The sequence below is a fragment of the Scyliorhinus torazame genome, chromosome 22, assembly GCF_047496885.1.
Source record: "Scyliorhinus torazame isolate Kashiwa2021f chromosome 22, sScyTor2.1, whole genome shotgun sequence".
Classification (NCBI taxonomy): Eukaryota; Metazoa; Chordata; class Chondrichthyes; order Carcharhiniformes; family Scyliorhinidae; genus Scyliorhinus; species Scyliorhinus torazame.
In genome coordinates, this window is record NC_092728.1 from 2,309,838 (window position 1) to 2,329,416 (window position 19,579).

Consider the following 19,579-nt stretch of genomic DNA (forward strand, 5'->3'; position numbering starts at 1 on the left):
TCCTGGGAGTGTTTGATGGGGACAGTGTAGAGGGAGCTTTACTCAGTATCTAACCCCGTTCTGTACCTGTCCTGGGAGTGTTTGATGGGGACAGTGTAGCGGGAGCTTTACTCTGTATCTAACCACGTGCTGTACCTGTCCTGGGAGTGTTTGATGGGGACAGTGTAGAGGGAGCTTTACTCTGTATCTAACCCCGTGCTGTCCCTGTCCTGGGAGTGTTTGATGGGGACAGTGTAGCGGGAGCTTTACTCTGTATCTAACCACGTGCTGTACCTGTCCTGGGAGTGTTTGATGGGGACAGTGTAGAGGGAGCTTTACTCTGTATCTAACCCCGTGCTGTACCTGTCCTGGGAGTGTTTGATGGGGACAGTGTAGAGGGAGCTTTACTCTGTATCTAACCCCGTGCTATACCTGTCCTGGGAGTGTTTGATGGGGACAGTGCAATGGGAGCTTTACTCTGTATCTAACCCCGTGCTGTACCTGTCCTGGGAGTGTTTGATGGGGACAGAGTAGAGGGAGCTTTACTCTGTATCTAACCCCGTGCTATACCTGTCCTGGGAGTGTTTGATGGGGACAGTGTAGAGAGAGCTTTACTCCGTATCTAACCCCGTGCTGTACCTGTCCTGGGAGTGTTTGATGGGGACAGTGTAGCGGGAGCTTTACTCTGTATCTAACCACGTGCTGTACCTGTCCTGGGAGTGTTTGATGGGGACAGTGTAGAGAGAGCTTTACTCCGTATCTAACCCCGTGCTGTACCTGTCCTGGGAGTGTTTGATGGGGACAGTGTAGAGGGAGCTTTACTCTGTATCTAACCCCGTGCTGTACCTGTCCTGGGAGTGTTTGATGGGGACAGTGTAGCGGGAGCTTTACTCTGTATCTAACCACGTGCTGTACCTGTCCTGGGAGTGTTTGATGGGGACAGTGTAGAGGGAGCTTTACTCTGTATCTAACCCCGTGCTGTCCCTGTCCTGGGAGTGTTTGATGGGGACAGTGTAGCGGGAGCTTTACTCTGTATCTAACCACGTGCTGTACCTGTCCTGGGAGTGTTTGATGGGGACAGTGTAGAGGGAGCTTTACTCTGTATCTAACCCCGTGCTGTACCTGTCCTGGGAGTGTTTGATGGGGACAGTGTAGAGGGAGCTTTACTCTGTATCTAACCCCGTGCTGTACCTGTCCTGGGAGTGTTTGATGGGGACAGTGTAGCGGGAGCTTTACTCTGTATCTAACCACGTGCTGTACCTGTCCTGGGAGTGTTTGATGGGGACAGTGTAGATGGAGCTCTACTCTGTATCTCACCCCGTGCTGTACCTGTCCTGGGAGTGTTTGATGGGGACAGTGTAGAGGGAGCTTTACTCTGTATCGAACCCAGTGCTGTACCTGTCCTGGGAGTGTTTGATGGGGAGAGTGCAGAGGGAGCTTTACTCTGTATCTAACCCCGTGCTGTACCTGTCCTGGGAGTGTTTGATGGGGACAGTGTAGAGGGAGCTTTACTCTGTATCTAACCCCGTGCTGTACCTATCCTGGGAGTGTTTGATGGGGACAGTGTAGATGGAGCTCTACTCTGTATCTCACCCCGTGCTGTACCTGTCCTGGGAGTGTTTGATGGGGACAGTGTAGAGGGAGCTTTACTCTGTATCTAACCCCGTGCTGTACCTGTCCTGGGAGTGTTTGATGGGGACAGTGTAGAGGGAGCTTTACTCTGTATCTAACCCCGTGCTGTACCTGTCCTGGAGTGTTTGATGGGGACAGTGTAGAGGGAGCTTTACTCTGTATCTAACCCAGTGCTGTACCTGTCCTGGGAGTGTTTGATGGGGAGAGTGCAGAGGGAGCTTTACTCTGTATCTAACCCCGTGCTGTACCTGTCCTGGGAGTGTTTGATGGGGACAGTGTAGAGGGAGCTTTACTCTGTATCTAACCCCGTGCTGTACCTATCCTGGGAGTGTTTGATGGGGACAGTGTAGAGGGAGCTTTACTCTGTATCTAACCCCGTGCTGTACCTGTCCTGGGAGTGTTTGATGGGGACAGTGTAGAGGGAGCTTTACTCTGTATCTAACCCCGTGCTGTACCTGTCCTGGGAGTGTTTGATGGGGAGAGTGCAGAGGGAGCTTTACTCTGTATCTAACCCCGTGCTGTACCTGTCCTGGGAGTGTTTGATGGGGACAGTGTAGAGGGAGCTTTACTCTGTATCTAACCCCGTGCTGTACCTATCCTGGGAGTGTATGATGTGGACAGTGTAGAGGGAGCTTTACTCTGTATCTAACCCCGTGCTGTACCTGTCCTGGGAGTGTTTGATGGGGACAGTGTAGAGGGAGCTTTACTCTGTATCTAACCCCGTGCTGTACCTATCCTGGGAGTGTTTGATGGGGACAGTGTAGAGGGAGCTTTACTCTGTATCTAACCCCGTGCTGTATCTGTCCTGGGAGTGTTTGATGTGGACAGTGTAGAGGGAGCTTTACTCTGTATCTAACCCCGTGCTGTATCTGTCCTGGGAGTGTTTGATGGGGACTGTGTAGAGGGAGCTTTACTCTGTATCCAACCCCGTGCTGTACCTGTCCTGGGAGTGTTTGATGGGGACAGTGTAGAGGGAGCTTTACTCTGTATCTAACCCCGTGCTGTACCTGTCCTGGGAGTGTTTGATGGGGACAGTGTAGAGGGAGCTTTACTCTGTATCTAACCCCGTGCTGTACCTGTCCTGGGAGTGTTTGATGGGGACAGTGTAGCGGGAGCTTTACTCTGTATCTAACCACGTGCTGTACCTGTCCTGGGAGTGTTTGATGGGGACAGTGTAGATGGAGCTCTACTCTGTATCTCACCCCGTGCTGTACCTGTCCTGGGAGTGTTTGATGGGGACAGTGTAGAGGGAGCTTTACTCTGTATCTAACCCCGTGCTGTACCTGTCCTGGGGAGTGTTTGATGGGGGCAGTGTAGAGGGAGCTTTACTCTGTATCTAACCCTGTGCTGTACCTGTCCTGGGAGTGTTTGATGGGGACAGTGTAGAGGGAGCATTACTCTGTATCTAACCCCGTGCTGTACCTGTCCTGGGAGTGTTTGATGGGGGCAGTGTAGAGGGAGCTTTACTCTGTATTTAACCCCGTGCTGTACCTGTCCTGGGAGTGTTTGATGGGGACAGTGTAGAGGGAGCTTTACTCTTGTCTAACCCCGTGCTGTCCCTGTCCTGGGAGTGTTTAATGGGGACAGTGTAGAGGGAGCTTTACTCTGTATCTAACCCCGTGCGGTACCTGTCCTGGGAGTGTTTGATGGGGACAGTGTAGAGGGAGCTTTACTCTGTATTTAACCCCGTGCTGTACCTGTCCTGGGAGTGTTTGATGGGGACAGTGTAGAGGGAGCTTTACTCTGTATCTAACCCCGTGCTGTCCCTGTCCTGGGAGTGTTTAATGGGGACAGTGTAGAGGGAGCTTTACTCTGTATCTAACCCCGTGCGGTACCTGTCCTGGGAGTGTTTGATGGGGACAGTGTAGAGGGAGCTTTACTCTGTATCTAATCCCCTGCTGTACCTGTCCTGGGAGTGTTTGATGGGGACAGTGTAGCGGGAGCTTTACTCTGTATCTAACCACGTGCTGTACCTGTCCTGGGAGTGTTTGATGGGGACAGTGTAGAGGGAGCTTTACTCTGTATCTAACCCCGTGCTGTACCTGTCCTGGGAGTGTTTGATGGGGACAGTGTAGATGGAGCTCTACTCTGTATCTAACCCCGTGCTGTACCTGTCCCGGGAGTGTTTGATGGGGGCAGTGGAGAGGGAGCTTTACTCTGCATCTAACCCCGTGCTGTACCTGTCCTGGGAGTGTTTGATGGGGACAGTGCAGAGGGAGCTTTACTCTGTATCTAACCCCGTGCTGTACCTGTCCTGGGAGTGTTTGATGGGGACAGTGTAGATGGAGCTCTACTCTGTATCTAACCCCGTGCTGTACCTGTCCTGGGAGTGTTTGATGGGGACAGTGTAGAGGGAGCTTTACTCTGTATCTAACCCCGTGCTGTACCTATCCTGGGAGTGTTTGATGGGGACAGTGTAGAGGGAGCTTTACTCTGTATCTAACCCCGTGCTGTATCTGTCCTGGGAGTGTTTGATGTGGACAGTGTAGAGGGAGCTTTACTCTGTATCTAACCCCGTGCTGTATCTGTCCTGGGAGTGTTTGATGGGGACTGTGTAGAGGGAGCTTTACTCTGTATCCAACCCCGTGCTGTACCTGTCCTGGGAGTGTTTGATGGGGACAGTGTAGAGGGAGCTTTACTCTGTATCTAACCCCGTGCTGTACCTGTCCTGGGAGTGTTTGATGGGGACAGTGTAGAGGGAGCTTTACTCTGTATCTAACCCCGTGCTGTACCTGTCCTGGGAGTGTTTGATGGGGACAGTGTAGCGGGAGCTTTACTCTGTATCTAACCACGTGCTGTACCTGTCCTGGGAGTGTTTGATGGGGACAGTGTAGATGGAGCTCTACTCTGTATCTCACCCCGTGCTGTACCTGTCCTGGGAGTGTTTGATGGGGACAGTGTAGAGGGAGCTTTACTCTGTATCTAACCCCGTGCTGTACCTGACCTGGTGAGTGTTTGATGGGGGCAGTGTAGAGGGAGCTTTACTCTGTATCTAACCCTGTGCTGTACCTGTCCTGGGAGTGTTTGATGGGGACAGTGTAGAGGGAGCATTACTCTGTATCTAACCCCGTGCTGTACCTGTCCTGGGAGTGTTTGATGGGGGCAGTGTAGAGGGAGCTTTACTCTGTATTTAACCCCGTGCTGTACCTGTCCTGGGAGTGTTTGATGGGGACAGTGTAGAGGGAGCTTTACTCTGTATCTAACCCCGTGCTGTCCCTGTCCTGGGAGTGTTTAATGGGGACAGTGTAGAGGGAGCTTTACTCTGTATCTAACCCCGTGCGGTACCTGTCCTGGGAGTGTTTGATGGGGACAGTGTAGAGGGAGCTTTACTCTGTATCTAACCCCGTGCTGTACCTGTCCTGGGAGTGTTGGATGGGGACAGTGTAGAGGGAGCTTTACTCTGTATCTAACCCCGTGCTGTACCTGTCCTGGGAGTGTTTGATGGGGACAGTGTAGAGGGAGCTTTACTCTGTATCTAACCCCGTGCTGTACCTATCCTGTGAGTGTTTGATGTGGACAGTGTAGAGGGAGCTTTACTCTGTATCTAACCCCGTGCTGTACCTGTCCTGGGAGTGTTTGATGGGGACAGTGTAGAGGGAGCTTTACTCTGTATCTAACCCCGTGCTGTACCTATCCTGGGAGTGTTTGATGGGGACAGTGTAGAGGGAGCTTTACTCTGTATCTAACCCCGTGCTGTATCTGTCCTGGGAGTGTTTGATGTGGACAGTGTAGAGGGAGCTTTACTCTGTATCTAACCCCGTGCTGTATCTGTCCTGGGAGTGTTTGATGGGGACTGTGTAGAGGGAGCTTTACTCTGTATCCAACCCCGTGCTGTACCTGTCCTGGGAGTGTTTGATGGGGACAGTGTAGAGGGAGCTTTACTCTGTATCTAACCCCGTGCTGTACCTGTCCTGGGAGTGTTTGATGGGGACAGTGTAGAGGGAGCTTTACTCTGTATCTAACCCCGTGCTGTACCTGTCCTGGGAGTGTTTGATGGGGACAGTGTAGCGGGAGCTTTACTCTGTATCTAACCACGTGCTGTACCTGTCCAGGGAGTGTTTGATGGGGACAGTGTAGATGGAGCTCTACTCTGTATCTCACCCCGTGCTGTACCTGTCCTGGGAGTGTTTGATGGGGACAGTGTAGAGGGAGCTTTACTCTGTATCTAACCCCGTGCTGTACCTGTCCTGGGGAGTGTTTGATGGGGGCAGTGTAGAGGGAGCTTTACTCTGTATCTAACCCTGTGCTGTACCTGTCCTGGGAGTGTTTGATGGGGACAGTGTAGAGGGAGCATTACTCTGTATCTAACCCCGTGCTGTACCTGTCCTGGGAGTGTTTGATGGGGGCAGTGTAGAGGGAGCTTTACTCTGTATTTAACCCCGTGCTGTACCTGTCCTGGGAGTGTTTGATGGGGACAGTGTAGAGGGAGCTTTACTCTTGTCTAACCCCGTGCTGTCCCTGTCCTGGGAGTGTTTAATGGGGACAGTGTAGAGGGAGCTTTACTCTGTATCTAACCCCGTGCGGTACCTGTCCTGGGAGTGTTTGATGGGGACAGTGTAGAGGGAGCTTTACTCTGTATTTAACCCCGTGCTGTACCTGTCCTGGGAGTGTTTGATGGGGACAGTGTAGAGGGAGCTTTACTCTGTATCTAACCCCGTGCTGTCCCTGTCCTGGGAGTGTTTAATGGGGACAGTGTAGAGGGAGCTTTACTCTGTATCTAATCCCCTGCTGTACCTGTCCTGGGAGTGTTTGATGGGGACAGTGTAGCGGGAGCTTTACTCTGTATCTAACCACGAGCTGTACCTGTCCTGGGAGTGTTTGATGGGGACAGTGTAGAGGGAGCTTTACTCTGTATCTAACCCCGTGCTGTACCTGTCCTGGGAGTGTTTGATGGGGACAGTGTAGATGGAGCTCTACTCTGTATCTAACCCCGTGCTGTACCTGTCCCGGGAGTGTTTGATGGGGGCAGTGTAGAGGGAGCTTTACTCTGCATCTAACCCCGTGCTGTACCTGTCCTGGGAGTGTTTGATGGGGACAGTGCAGAGGGAGCTTTACTCTGTATCTAACCCCGTGCTGTACCTGTCCTGGGAGTGTTTGATGGGGACAGTGTAGATGGAGCTCTACTCTGTATCTAACCCCGTGCTGTACCTGTCCTGGGAGTGTTTGATGGGGACAGTGTAGAGGGAGCTTTACTCTGTATCTAACCCCGTGCTGTACCTATCCTGGGAGTGTTTGATGGGGACAGTGTAGAGGGAGCTTTACTCTGTATCTAACCCCGTGCTGTATCTGTCCTGGGAGTGTTTGATGTGGACAGTGTAGAGGGAGCTTTACTCTGTATCTAACCCCGTGCTGTATCTGTCCTGGGAGTGTTTGATGGGGACTGTGTAGAGGGAGCTTTACTCTGTATCCAACCCCGTGCTGTACCTGTCCTGGGAGTGTTTGATGGGGACAGTGTAGAGGGAGCTTTACTCTGTATCTAACCCCGTGCTGTACCTGTCCTGGGAGTGTTTGATGGGGACAGTGTAGAGGGAGCTTTACTCTGTATCTAACCCCGTGCTGTACCTGTCCTGGGAGTGTTTGATGGGGACAGTGTAGCGGGAGCTTTACTCTGTATCTAACCACGTGCTGTACCTGTCCAGGCAGTGTTTGATGGGGACAGTGTAGATGGAGCTCTACTCTGTATCTCACCCCGTGCTGTACCTGTCCTGGGAGTGTTTGATGGGGACAGTGTAGAGGGAGCTTTACTCTGTATCTAACCCCGTGCTGTACCTGTCCTGGGGAGTGTTTGATGGGGGCAGTGTAGAGGGAGCTTTACTCTGTATCTAACCCTGTGCTGTACCTGTCCTGGGAGTGTTTGATGGGGACAGTGTAGAGGGAGCATTACTCTGTATCTAACCCCGTGCTGTACCTGTCCTGGGAGTGTTTGATGGGGGCAGTGTAGAGGGAGCTTTACTCTGTATTTAACCCCGTGCTGTACCTGTCCTGGGAGTGTTTGATGGGGACAGTGTAGAGGGAGCTTTACTCTTGTCTAACCCCGTGCTGTCCCTGTCCTGGGAGTGTTTAATGGGGACAGTGTAGAGGGAGCTTTACTCTGTATCTAACCCCGTGCGGTACCTGTCCTGGGAGTGTTTGATGGGGACAGTGTAGAGGGAGCTTTACTCTGTATTTAACCCCGTGCTGTACCTGTCCTGGGAGTGTTTGATGGGGACAGTGTAGAGGGAGCTTTACTCTGTATCTAACCCCGTGCTGTCCCTGTCCTGGGAGTGTTTAATGGGGACAGTGTAGAGGGAGCTTTACTCTGTATCTAATCCCCTGCTGTACCTGTCCTGGGAGTGTTTGATGGGGACAGTGTAGCGGGAGCTTTACTCTGTATCTAACCACGAGCTGTACCTGTCCTGGGAGTGTTTGATGGGGACAGTGTAGAGGGAGCTTTACTCTGTATCTAACCCCGTGCTGTACCTGTCCTGGGAGTGTTTGATGGGGACAGTGTAGATGGAGCTCTACTCTGTATCTAACCCCGTGCTGTACCTGTCCCGGGAGTGTTTGATGGGGGCAGTGTAGAGGGAGCTTTACTCTGCATCTAACCCCGTGCTGTACCTGTCCTGGGAGTGTTTGATGGGGACAGTGCAGAGGGAGCTTTACTCTGTATCTAACCCCGTGCTGTACCTGTCCTGGGAGTGTTTGATGGGGACAGTGTAGATGGAGCTCTACTCTGTATCTAACCCCGTGCTGTACCTGTCCTGGGAGTGTTTGATGGGGACAGTGTAGAGGGAGCTTTACTCTGTATCTAACCCCGTGCTGTACCTATCCTGGGAGTGTTTGATGGGGACAGTGTAGAGGGAGCTTTACTCTGTATCTAACCCCGTGCTGTATCTGTCCTGGGAGTGTTTGATGTGGACAGTGTAGAGGGAGCTTTACTCTGTATCTAACCCCGTGCTGTATCTGTCCTGGGAGTGTTTGATGGGGACTGTGTAGAGGGAGCTTTACTCTGTATCCAACCCCGTGCTGTACCTGTCCTGGGAGTGTTTGATGGGGACAGTGTAGAGGGAGCTTTACTCTGTATCTAACCCCGTGCTGTACCTGTCCTGGGAGTGTTTGATGGGGACAGTGTAGAGGGAGCTTTACTCTGTATCTAACCCCGTGCTGTACCTGTCCTGGGAGTGTTTGATGGGGACAGTGTAGCGGGAGCTTTACTCTGTATCTAACCACGTGCTGTACCTGTCCTGGGAGTGTTTGATGGGGACAGTGTAGATGGAGCTCTACTCTGTATCTCACCCCGTGCTGTACCTGTCCTGGGAGTGTTTGATGGGGACAGTGTAGAGGGAGCTTTACTCTGTATCTAACCCCGTGCTGTACCTGACCTGGGGAGTGTTTGATGGGGGCAGTGTAGAGGGAGCTTTACTCTGTATCTAACCCTGTGCTGTACCTGTCCTGGGAGTGTTTGATGGGGACAGTGTAGAGGGAGCATTACTCTGTATCTAACCCCGTGCTGTACCTGTCCTGGGAGTGTTTGATGGGGGCAGTGTAGAGGGAGCTTTACTCTGTATTTAACCCCGTGCTGTACCTGTCCTGGGAGTGTTTGATGGGGACAGTGTAGAGGGAGCTTTACTCTGTATCTAACCCCGTGCTGTCCCTGTCCTGGGAGTGTTTAATGGGGACAGTGTAGAGGGAGCTTTACTCTGTATCTAACCCCGTGCGGTACCTGTCCTGGGAGTGTTTGATGGGGACAGTGTAGAGGGAGCTTTACTCTGTATCTAACCCCGTGCTGTACCTGTCCTGGGAGTGTTGGATGGGGACAGTGTAGAGGGAGCTTTACTCTGTATCTAATCCCCTGCTGTACCTGTCCTGGGAGTGTTTGATGGGGGCAGTGTAGAGGGAGCTTTACTCTGTATCTAACCCCGTGCTGTACCTGTCCTGGGAGTGTTGGATGGGGACAGTGTAGAGGGAGCTTTACTCTGTATCTAACCCCGTGCTTTACCTGTCCTGGGAGTGTTTGATGGGGACAGTGTAGAGGGAGCTTTACTCTGTATCTAACCCCGTGCTGTACCTGTCCTGGGAGTGTTTGATGGGGACAGTGTAGAGGGAGCTTTACTCTGTATCTAACCCCGTGCTGTACCTGTCCTGGGAGTGTTTGATGGGGACAGTGTAGAGGGAGCTTTACTCTGTATCTAACCCCGTGCTGTACCTGTCCTGGGAGTGTTTGATGGGGACAGTGTAGAGGGAGCTTTACTCTGTATCTAACCCCGTGCTGTACCTGTCCTGGGAGTGTTTGATGGGGACAGTGTAGAGGGAGCTTTACTCTGTATCTAACTCCGTGCTGTACCTGTCCTGGGAGTGTTTGATGGGGACAGTGTAGAGGGAGCTTTACTCTGTATCTAACCCCGTGCTGTACCTGTCCTGGGAGTGTTTGATGGGGACAGTGTAGAGGGAGCTTTACTCTGTATCTAACCCCGTGCTATACCTGTCCTGGGAGTGTTTGATGGGGACAGTGTAGAGGGAGATTAATATCACTCACCTGAATCCTTGGTGGTCTTTGGAATTGCGAATCTTCGATGAGAAGCGCTCAGTGAGTTTGTCCAGCCCTCGGGAATATTCAAGTTCGATCTCAGCCTTTCTGCGGAAGAACTCGGAGAGATCCTGCAGACACTGACTTCGGAATTCTACCTGTGTGTCCAGGCATTTCATCTGGTCCGTTAACTGGCCTCGGATCTCTGTGGCAATCGCAACAAGATCGGACTGTTAGCAAAACGCAACATTGTCCCAAAGAGTTACTCCGACCTCGGATATTAGAGCCGGGCAGAGGAGTCGGATTTAAGGGCGACGGAAGGGGCAGAGAGATTGAGGGAGGGAATTCCGGAGCTCAGGGCCCCTCAGGCAGCTGAAGGCACGGCCGCCAATGGTGGAGCGATGGGAATGGGGGATACGCGAGAGGCCGGAATTGGAGGAGCGTAGAGATCTCGGAGGGTTGTAGGGGCTGGAGGAGGTTACAGAGATAGGGAGGGGTGTAGGGGCTGGAGGAGGTTACAGAGATAGGGAGGGTGTAGGGGCTGGAGGAGGTTACAGAGATAGGGAGGGTGTAGGGGCTGGAGGACATTACAGAGATAGGTAGGCGTGTAGGGGCTGGAGGAGGTTACAGAGATAGGGAGGGTGTAGGGGCTGGAGGAGGTTACAGGGATAGGGAGGGGTGTAGGGGCTGGAGGAGGTTACTGAGATAGGGAGGGGTGTAGGGGCTGGAGGAGGTTACAGAGATAGGGAGGGCGTAGGGGCTGGAGGAGGTTACAGGGATAGGGAGGGGTGTAGGGGCTGGAGGAGGTTACAGAGATAGGGATGGTGTAGGGGCTGGAGGAGGTTACAGGGATAGGGAGGGGTGTAGGGGCTGGAGGAGGTTACAGAGATAGGGAGGGGTGTAGGGGCTGGAGGAGGTTACAGAGATAGGGAGGGCGTAGGGGCTGGAGGAGGTTACAGAGATAGGGAGGGTGTAGGGGCTGGAGGAGGTTACAGAGATAGGGAGGGTTGTCGAGGCTGGAGGAGGTTACGGAGATAGGGAGGGGTGTAGGGGCTGGAGGAGGTTACAGAGATAGGGAGGGTGTAGGGGCTGGAGGAGGTTACAGAGATAGGGAGGGTTGTCGAGGCTGGAGGAGGTTACGGAGATAGGGAGGTTTGTTGGTGCTGGAGGAGGTTACAGAGATAGGGAGGGGTGAAGGGGCTGGAGGAGGTTACAGTGATAGGGAGGGGTGTAGGGGCTGGAGGAGGTTACAGAGATAGGGAGGGGTGTATGGGCTGGAGGAGGTTACGGAGATAGGGAGTGTTGTCGAGGCTGGAGGAGGTTACGGAGATAAGGGAAAGTTGTCGAGGCTGGAGGAGGTTACGGAGATAGGGAGGGTTGTAGGGGCTGGAGGAGGTTACGGAGATAGGGAGGGTGTAGGGGCTGGAGGAGGTTACGGAGATAGGGAGAGTTGTCGAGGCTGGAGGAGGTTACGGAGATAGGGAGGGTTGTCGAGGCTGGAGGAGGTTACGAAGATAGGGAGGGGTGAAGGGGCTAGAGGAGGTTACAGAGATAGGGAGGGGTGCAGGGGCTGGAGGAGGCTACGGAGATAGGGAGGGTTGTAGGGGCTGGAGGAGGCTACGGAGATAGGGAGGGTTGTAGGGGCTGGAGGAGGTTACGGAGATAGGGAGGGTGTAGGTGCTGGAGGAGGTTACGGAGATAGGGAGAGTTGTCGAGGCTGGAGGAGGTTACGGAGATAGGGAGGGTGTAGGTGCTGGAGGAGGTTACAGAGATAGGGAGGGTTGTAGGGGCTGGAGGAGGTTACGGAGATAGGGAGGGTGTAGGTGCTGGAGGAGGTTACGGAGATAGGGAGAGTTGTCAAGGCTGGAGGAGGTTACGGAGATAGGGAGGGTGTAGGTGCTGGAGGAAGTTACAGAGATAGGGAGTGTTGTCGAGGCTGGAGGAAGTTACGGAGATAGGGAGAGTTGTCGAGGCTGGAGGAGGTTACGGAGATAGGGAGTGTTGTCGAGGCTGGAGGAGGTTACGGAGATAGGGAGTGTTGTCGAGGCTGGAGGAAGTTACGGAGATAGGGAGAGTTGTCGAGGCTGGAGGAGGTTACGGAGATAGGGAGTGTTGTCGAGGCTGGAGGAAGTTACGGAGATAGGGAGAGTTGTCGAGGCTGGAGGAGGTTACGGAGATAGGGAGTGTTGTCGAGGCTGGAGGAGGTTACGGAGATAGGGAGAGTTGTCGAGGCTGGAGGAGGTTACGGAGATAGGGAGTGTTGTCGAGGCTGGAGGAGGTTACGGAGATAGGGAGGGTTGTCGAGGCTGGAGGAGGTTACGGAGATAGGGAGAGTTGTCGAGTCTGGAGGAGGTTACGGAGATAGGGAGTGTTGTCGAGGCTGGAGGAGGTTACGGAGATAGGGAGAGTTGTCGAGGCTGGAGGAGGTTACGGAGATAGGGAGGGTGCACTGCGTGTGTGGGTTGGATGTCTGTCCTGGTGATAATGCTTCATGTGTACAAAGAGGTGGTGAGGAGCAGGGTGGCCACATGTGAGTTGGAGGCGAGTGTTGCCGATTGATCTGGGGGTCGAAGGGAGGGGTTCTGCCGGCGATTCTGTCCCAGGTCCAGGATCGGCAGTCCTGTGCGAATTTACACTCTGACCAGTGGATTCTTGCTTCAGTTTTTTCAAAGTTGATGATACAGGACGTGCCGACTAGGCCAACATTTAATCCCCAAGCTCGTGTCTCCATTTCAGAAGTTTTGATACTCATTGCTGTGGGTCTGGACTCACATGGATGCCAGGCTGGGATAGGACGGCAGGTTCCATTCCCCGAAGGTGCTCTGGTGAACCAGATGGGGTTTTACGACATCGGCGATGGTTCCATGGTCACCATAAGGGTTTTAATTCCAGATCTTTATTGAATTCAAATTTCACCACCTGCTCTGGCGAGCCCCCCCCCCCAGGTCTTGCTCTGGGTCTCTGGGTCGCCAGTCCCGTGACAATCCCACTCCGTCTCTGCCTGGCCTGTCAGTGCAGCACGGGGGTTAGCACTGCTGCCTCACAGCTCCAGGGACCCGGGTTCGATTCCGGCCTCGGGAGATTGAGTGAGTTTCCTCTGGGTGCTCCGGTTTCCTCCCTGGTTAGTTGGCGTTATGGGGATAGTCGGCGTTATGGGGATAGGGAGTGGGCCTGTGTAGGGTGCTCTTTCAGAGTTTTGATGGGCCGAATGGCCTCCTTCTGTACTGGTCGGGGTTCTGTACGACTCTGTGATGTCAGGATGCACGCACCTGATTTATTTATTAATCAGGCCAATCTAACGGGCATTTTCATTCAGGTAGGAGTTTGTAAAACTATCCAGAATGGCTTCCTGGGCACGCCGCCCGCTATTCAACCAGGCTCGGTCTCCAGAATCAAACACAGATTGTCGTGGACCATTTCACTCCAGTATCCATGGCAACAAATCAGATAATCAAGCAATCCAAAGCCCCACGGTGCAGGGACACCAGGGGGAGGGTCCCACGGCGCAGGGACACCAGGGGGAGGGCCCCACGGTGCAGGGACACCAGGGGGAGGGCCCCACGGTGCAGGGACACCAGGGGGAGGGCCCCACGGTGCAGGGACACCAGGGGGAGGGTCCCACGGTGCAGGGACACCAGGGGGAGGGTCCCACGGTGCAGGGACACCAGGGGGAGGGCCCCACGGTGCAGGGACACCAGGGTGAGGGCCCCACGGTGCAGGGACACCAGGGGGAGGGTCCCACGGTGCAGGGACACCAGGGGGAGGGTCCCACGGTGCAGGGACACCAGGGGGAGGGTCCCACGGTGCAGGGACACCAGGGGGAGGGCCCCACGGTGCAGGGACACCAGGGGGAGGGTCCCACGGTGCAGGGACATCAGGGGGAGGGCCCCACGGTGCAGGGACACCAGGGGGAGGGTCCCACGGTGCAGGGACACCAGGGGGAGGGTCCCACGGTGCAGGGACACCAGGGGGAGGGTCCCACGGTGCAGGGACACCAGGGGGAGGGTCCCACGGTGCAGGGACACCAGGGGGAGGGTCCCACGGTGCAGGGACACCAGGGGGAGGGTCCCACGGTGCAGGGACACCAGGGGGAGGGTCCCACGGTGCAGGGACACCAGGGGGAGGGTCCCACGGTGCAGGGACACCAGGGGGAGGGCCCTGCGTGCAGGGACACCAGGGGGAAGGGCCCCACGGTGCAGGGACACCAGGGGGAGGGTCCCACGGTGCAGGGACACCAGGGGGAGGGTCCCACGGTGCAGGGACACCAGGGGGAGGGTCCCACGGTGCAGGGACACCAGGGGGAGGGTCCCACGGTGCAGGGACACCAGGGGGAGGGTCCCACGGTGCAGGGACACCAGGGGGAGGGTCCCACGGTGCAGGGACACCAGGGGGAGGGTCCCACGGTGCAGGGACACCAGGGGGAGGGTCCCACGGTGCAGGGACACCAGGGGGAGGGTCCCACGGTGCAGGGACACCAGGGGGAGGGTCCCACGGTGCAGGGACACCAGGGGGAGGGCGCCACGGTGCAGGGACACCGGGGGAAGAGCCGAGGGTGTACAGCATGGTACAAATGGCTTAATCAGAACTAACAGTGAGATGGCTCCATTATTGGGTTCGACTAGTCATTGGGCGATTGGGAAAGGTGAAAATGAGGAAGGTCAGACGACAGAGACCCGGAAACAGTTAGGATCACAGACACACACACTCACACACACACACGTGTATACACAGACTGATGCGTATATACACACACATTGACATATATATATACACATCACACACTGACACGTATGTACACACAAACTGACACATGTACACGCACACAAACTGACACACATGTACACACACTCACACACTGACACACATGTACACACACACACACTGACACGTATGTCCACACAGACACGTATGTACACACACTGACACATATGTACACACACTGACACATATGTACACACACTGACACATATGTACACACACTGACACATATGTACACTGACACATATGTACACTGACACATATGTACACTGACACATATGTACACTGACACATGGGCACAGACACATGGGCACAGACACATGGACACAGACACATGGACACAGACACATGGACACAGACACTGACACATATGTACACACACATGTATGAACACACTGACACGTATGTACACACACACTGACACGCATGTACACACACACTGACACGCATGTACAGACAGTGACACGCATGTACAGACAGTGACACATGTGTACAGACACAGTGACACATATGTACAGACAGTGACATACGTACAGACAGTGACACATATGTACACACAGACAGATGTACACTGACACATGTACACAGACACATGTACACACAGACACATGGACACACACACTGACACATATGTACACACACATGTATGAACACACACTGACACGTATGTACACACACTGACACGCATGTACAGACAGTGACATGTATGTACAGACACTGACGTGTACAGACACAGTGACACATATGTACAGACAGTGACACATATGTACAGACAGTGACACGTATGTACAGACAGTGTGACACATGTACAGACAGTGACACATGAATACTGGCATGTATGTAGACACACTGACATGTATGTACACACAGACATGTACACACGCACTGACACATGTAGACATACACTGACATATGTAGACATACACTGACATGTACACACTCTCACACTGACACATACTCATGTATGTACACGCACTGACACTCATGTATGTACACGCACTGACACATGTACACACTGACACATATGTACACACACTGACATGTACACAGCCACGTATATATACACACTGCCATATATGTACACACTGACACATGTACACAGACATGTATGTACACAGACACGTATGTACAGACACGTATGTACACACAATGTCACGTATGTACACACTGACATTCACACAAACTGACATGTATTCACACACTGACATGTATATACACAGGCACGTATCTACACACTGACACGTATCTACACACACTGGCACATGTACACACTGACACATATGTACACAGACATGTATGTACACAATGTCACGTATGTACACACTGACACGTATCTACACACTGACACGTATCTACACACATTGGCATGTATGTACAGACACTGACACGTATGTACACACACTCACACTTGGCTAACCTTTCAGTTGTGTATCGTACTCGGTGGCTGTTCCCTTCTCTCTTCTCCATCCCTGTGAGGCCATTCTGTGCCCGACCGTCAACACAATCCTGACCCTGGCTGCAACAATTGCAACCCTGCGGTTCCCCACTCCTCACACTGAGCGCAGTGGCTGTGGCCTCTCAACAACGCAACGAAAGTGGCATCTGGCAGCCGCCAAGGACCGAGTCCAGGCCCGACGTCCGAACGAATCCTAAAGCTGATCCCGCTTCACTGGGAAGAGGGGAAATCCGGACGGTGGATTACTTTCCCGTGCGGAGGTAAAACACGATTCAAACAAGCCAGGGTTACAAGATTCACTTCTGCTTCAATCACAAAGTGTTCAGAGTAAAGGTGAGATCTATCACACGCTATCTCGGGACTGATCAGCGTTGTTGTGATGGGGAAGGCGCTGCTGCTGAAAGAGCAACGGAAGCAGATTCAATCGCAACTTTCAAAAGAGTGGTTCAGATAAAAACTGCAGGGGAGAGAATTCACAGCAGGGGAAGAGCGGGGGGGGGGGGGTTAACTGGATCGCTCAAAGGGCCAGCAGAGGCACTGTGGAGTGAATGGCCTCATTCTGCACTATATCAGCCTGAGCTCACAATGTCGGCCCCACGACGGTCTCAGGCTTCAAAAGATGATTCGTCCGATAAGAGAGCTCCTCAAAAGTGCAGAGAGACAGAGACAGAGAGAGAGAGACACAGACACAGAGACACAGAGACACAGAGAGAGACAGAGACAGAGACACAGAGAGACAGAGACACAGAGAGACACAGAGAGACAGAGACACAGACACAGAGACACAGAGACACAGAGAGACACAGACACAGACACAGAGAGACAGAGACAGAGACAGAGAGACAGACACAGACACAGAGACAGAGACACAGAGAGACAGAGACACAGAGAGAGACACAGAGAGAGAGACAGACACAGAGACACAGAGAGACAGAGACAGAGACACAGAGAGAGACAGAGAGAGAGAGAGAGACAGAGACACAGACAGAGACAGAGAGAGACACAGAGACAGAGACAGAGACAGAGAGAGAGACAGAGAGAGAGAGACAGAGACAGACAGAGAGAGAGAGACAGAGACAGAGAGAGAGCGACACAGACAGAGAGTGCGAGAGACAGAGAGAGAGAGGGAGACACAGAGAGCGACGGAGACAGAGAGAGTGCGAGAGACAGAGACAGAGAGAGAGAGAGAGCAACAGAGAGAGAGCCAGAGAGAGCGACACAGAGAGAGCGACAGAGAGAGAGCGACAGAGAGAGAGAGACAAAGAGAGAGAGAGCGACAGAGACAGAGAGTGCGAGAGACAGAGACAGAGAGAGAGGGCGACAGAGACTGCGCGACAGAGACAGAGAGTGCGAGAGACAGCGACAGAGAGAGAGACACAGAGAGAGCGACAGAGCGAGAGAGAGGCAGAGAGACAGAAAGACAGAGAGAGACAGAGACAGAGAGAGAGAGCGACACAGAATCAGATACACAGAAAAAGTGAGATACCAAGTCAGCAAGCGATGAAGAGAGAGATAGAGACATGATGGTAGACAGTGAGACTGTGATGAAGGGGAGAGAGAAATTAAAAACTGGACTCACCTCAACCTTCCTTGAGCGGAGTAGCTGGCGGTGAACAGGGGGAGGGGGAGCGGACAGGGGGGTGGGGGTTGTTGTCCTCACGGTTACCAGTGCGCCTTCAAAAATAAACTTTGCTTCTGTCGGTGATGTGTTTCGGAGAGAGGAAGTGTGCGGTGAGGTGTGAGTCTATGTGACGGAGCGTTCTGCTTTCGCATGGCCACTCCCACTGACGGGGGCCACGTTTTTCCGTATTAAACACCCCAAACCTGCCTGCAGCAACCGCTCCGAGCCAGATACTGACACGCCGGCAATCCGAAACTCCACCGGCCACAGCTCGATCCGAGCTGGTTCATACTGCAGCAGTCAGCGGGCGAGGTTCATAGCAGCCTCACCCTCTCTCTCACCCTCTCCGGCGCCCTCACCCTCTCTCTCTCACCCTCTCCGGCGCCCTCACCCTCTCACCGGCGCCCTCACCCTCTCACTCTCTCTCACCCTCTCCGGCGCCCTCACCATCTCCGGCGCCCTCACACCCTCTCTCTCACCCTCTCCGGCGCCCTCACCCTCTCCGGCGCCCTCACACCCTCTCTCTCACCCTCTCCGGCGCCCTCACCCTCTCACCGGCGCCCTCACCCTCTCACTCTCTCTCACCCTCTCCGGCGCCCTCACCCTCTCTCTCACACCCTCTCCGGCGCCCTCACCATCTCCGGCGCCCTCACACCCTCTCTCTCACACCCTCTCCGGCGCCCTCACCATCTCCGGCGCCCTCACACCCTCTCTCTCACCCTCTCCGGCGCCCTCACCCTCTCCGGCGCCCTCACACCCTCTCTCTCACCCTCTCCGGCGCCCTCACCCTCTCCGGCGCCCTCACCCTCTCTCCCTCACCCTCTCCGGCACCCTCACCCTCACCCTCTCTGTCACAGCATCAATATCGCACAGCACATGGTGAATCACAGGTGAAACCGCAGAGAACAGTTACACCACAGACTGCCAGCATAGATCAGCACTCAGACACAATCACAAACACTGTGACGGGAGTCGATTAAACAGCATCTACAGCTCAAAACACATCAGTAAACTGACGCAGCCCCTCACCATCAATCTATCTCTTCACTGTCAGCTCCTGTACGGTCTGTGTGTGTGTGTGTGTGTGTCTCAGTGTCAGCTCCTGTACGGTGTGTGTGTGTGTCTCAGTGTCAGCTCCTGTACGGTCTGTGTGTGTGTGTGTGTGTGTGCGTGAGTCTCAGTGTCAGCTCCTGTACGGTCTGTGTGTGTGTGTGTGTCTCAGTGTCAGCCCCTCTACGGTCTGTGTGTGTGTGTGTCTCTCAGTGTCAGCCCCTGTACGGTCTGTGTGTGTGCGTGTGTGTGTCTCAGTGTCAGCCCCTGTACGGTCTGTGTGTGTGCATGTCTGTGTGTGTCGCAGTGTCAGCTCCTGTACGGTCTGTGTGTGTGTGTCTCAGTGTCAGCTCCTGTACGGTCTGTGTGTGTGCGTGTGTGTGTCTCAGTGTCAGCCCCTGTACGGTCTGTGTGTGTGCGTGTCTGTGTGTGTCGCAGTGTCAGCTCCTGTACGGTCTGTGTGTGTGTGTGTCTCAGTGTCAGCCCCTGTACGGTCTGTGTGTGTGTGTGTGTCTCAGTGTCAGCTCCTGTACGGTCTGTGTGTGTGTGTCTCAGTGTCAGCTCCTGTACGGTCTGT

General features: G+C 53.9%; 1 protein-coding gene across 1 annotated transcript in view; it reads right to left on the reverse strand.

Moving 5' to 3' along the window:
* The window catches only part of LOC140399403 (SLIT-ROBO Rho GTPase-activating protein 1-like), a 45,175-nt gene extending 28,473 nt beyond the window's left edge, over nt 1-16,702 (reverse strand). Inside the window, exons 1-2 of the mRNA XM_072488982.1 lie at nt 16,293-16,702; nt 10,127-10,322 (exon numbers count right to left, since the gene is read on the reverse strand). Coding sequence (XP_072345083.1) covers nt 10,127-10,322; nt 16,293-16,356 — 260 coding nt within the window. The 5' untranslated portion in view covers nt 16,357-16,702. The remainder of the gene's footprint in view (nt 1-10,126; nt 10,323-16,292) is intronic.
* Nucleotides 16,703-19,579: the final 2,877 nt, after the last annotated feature.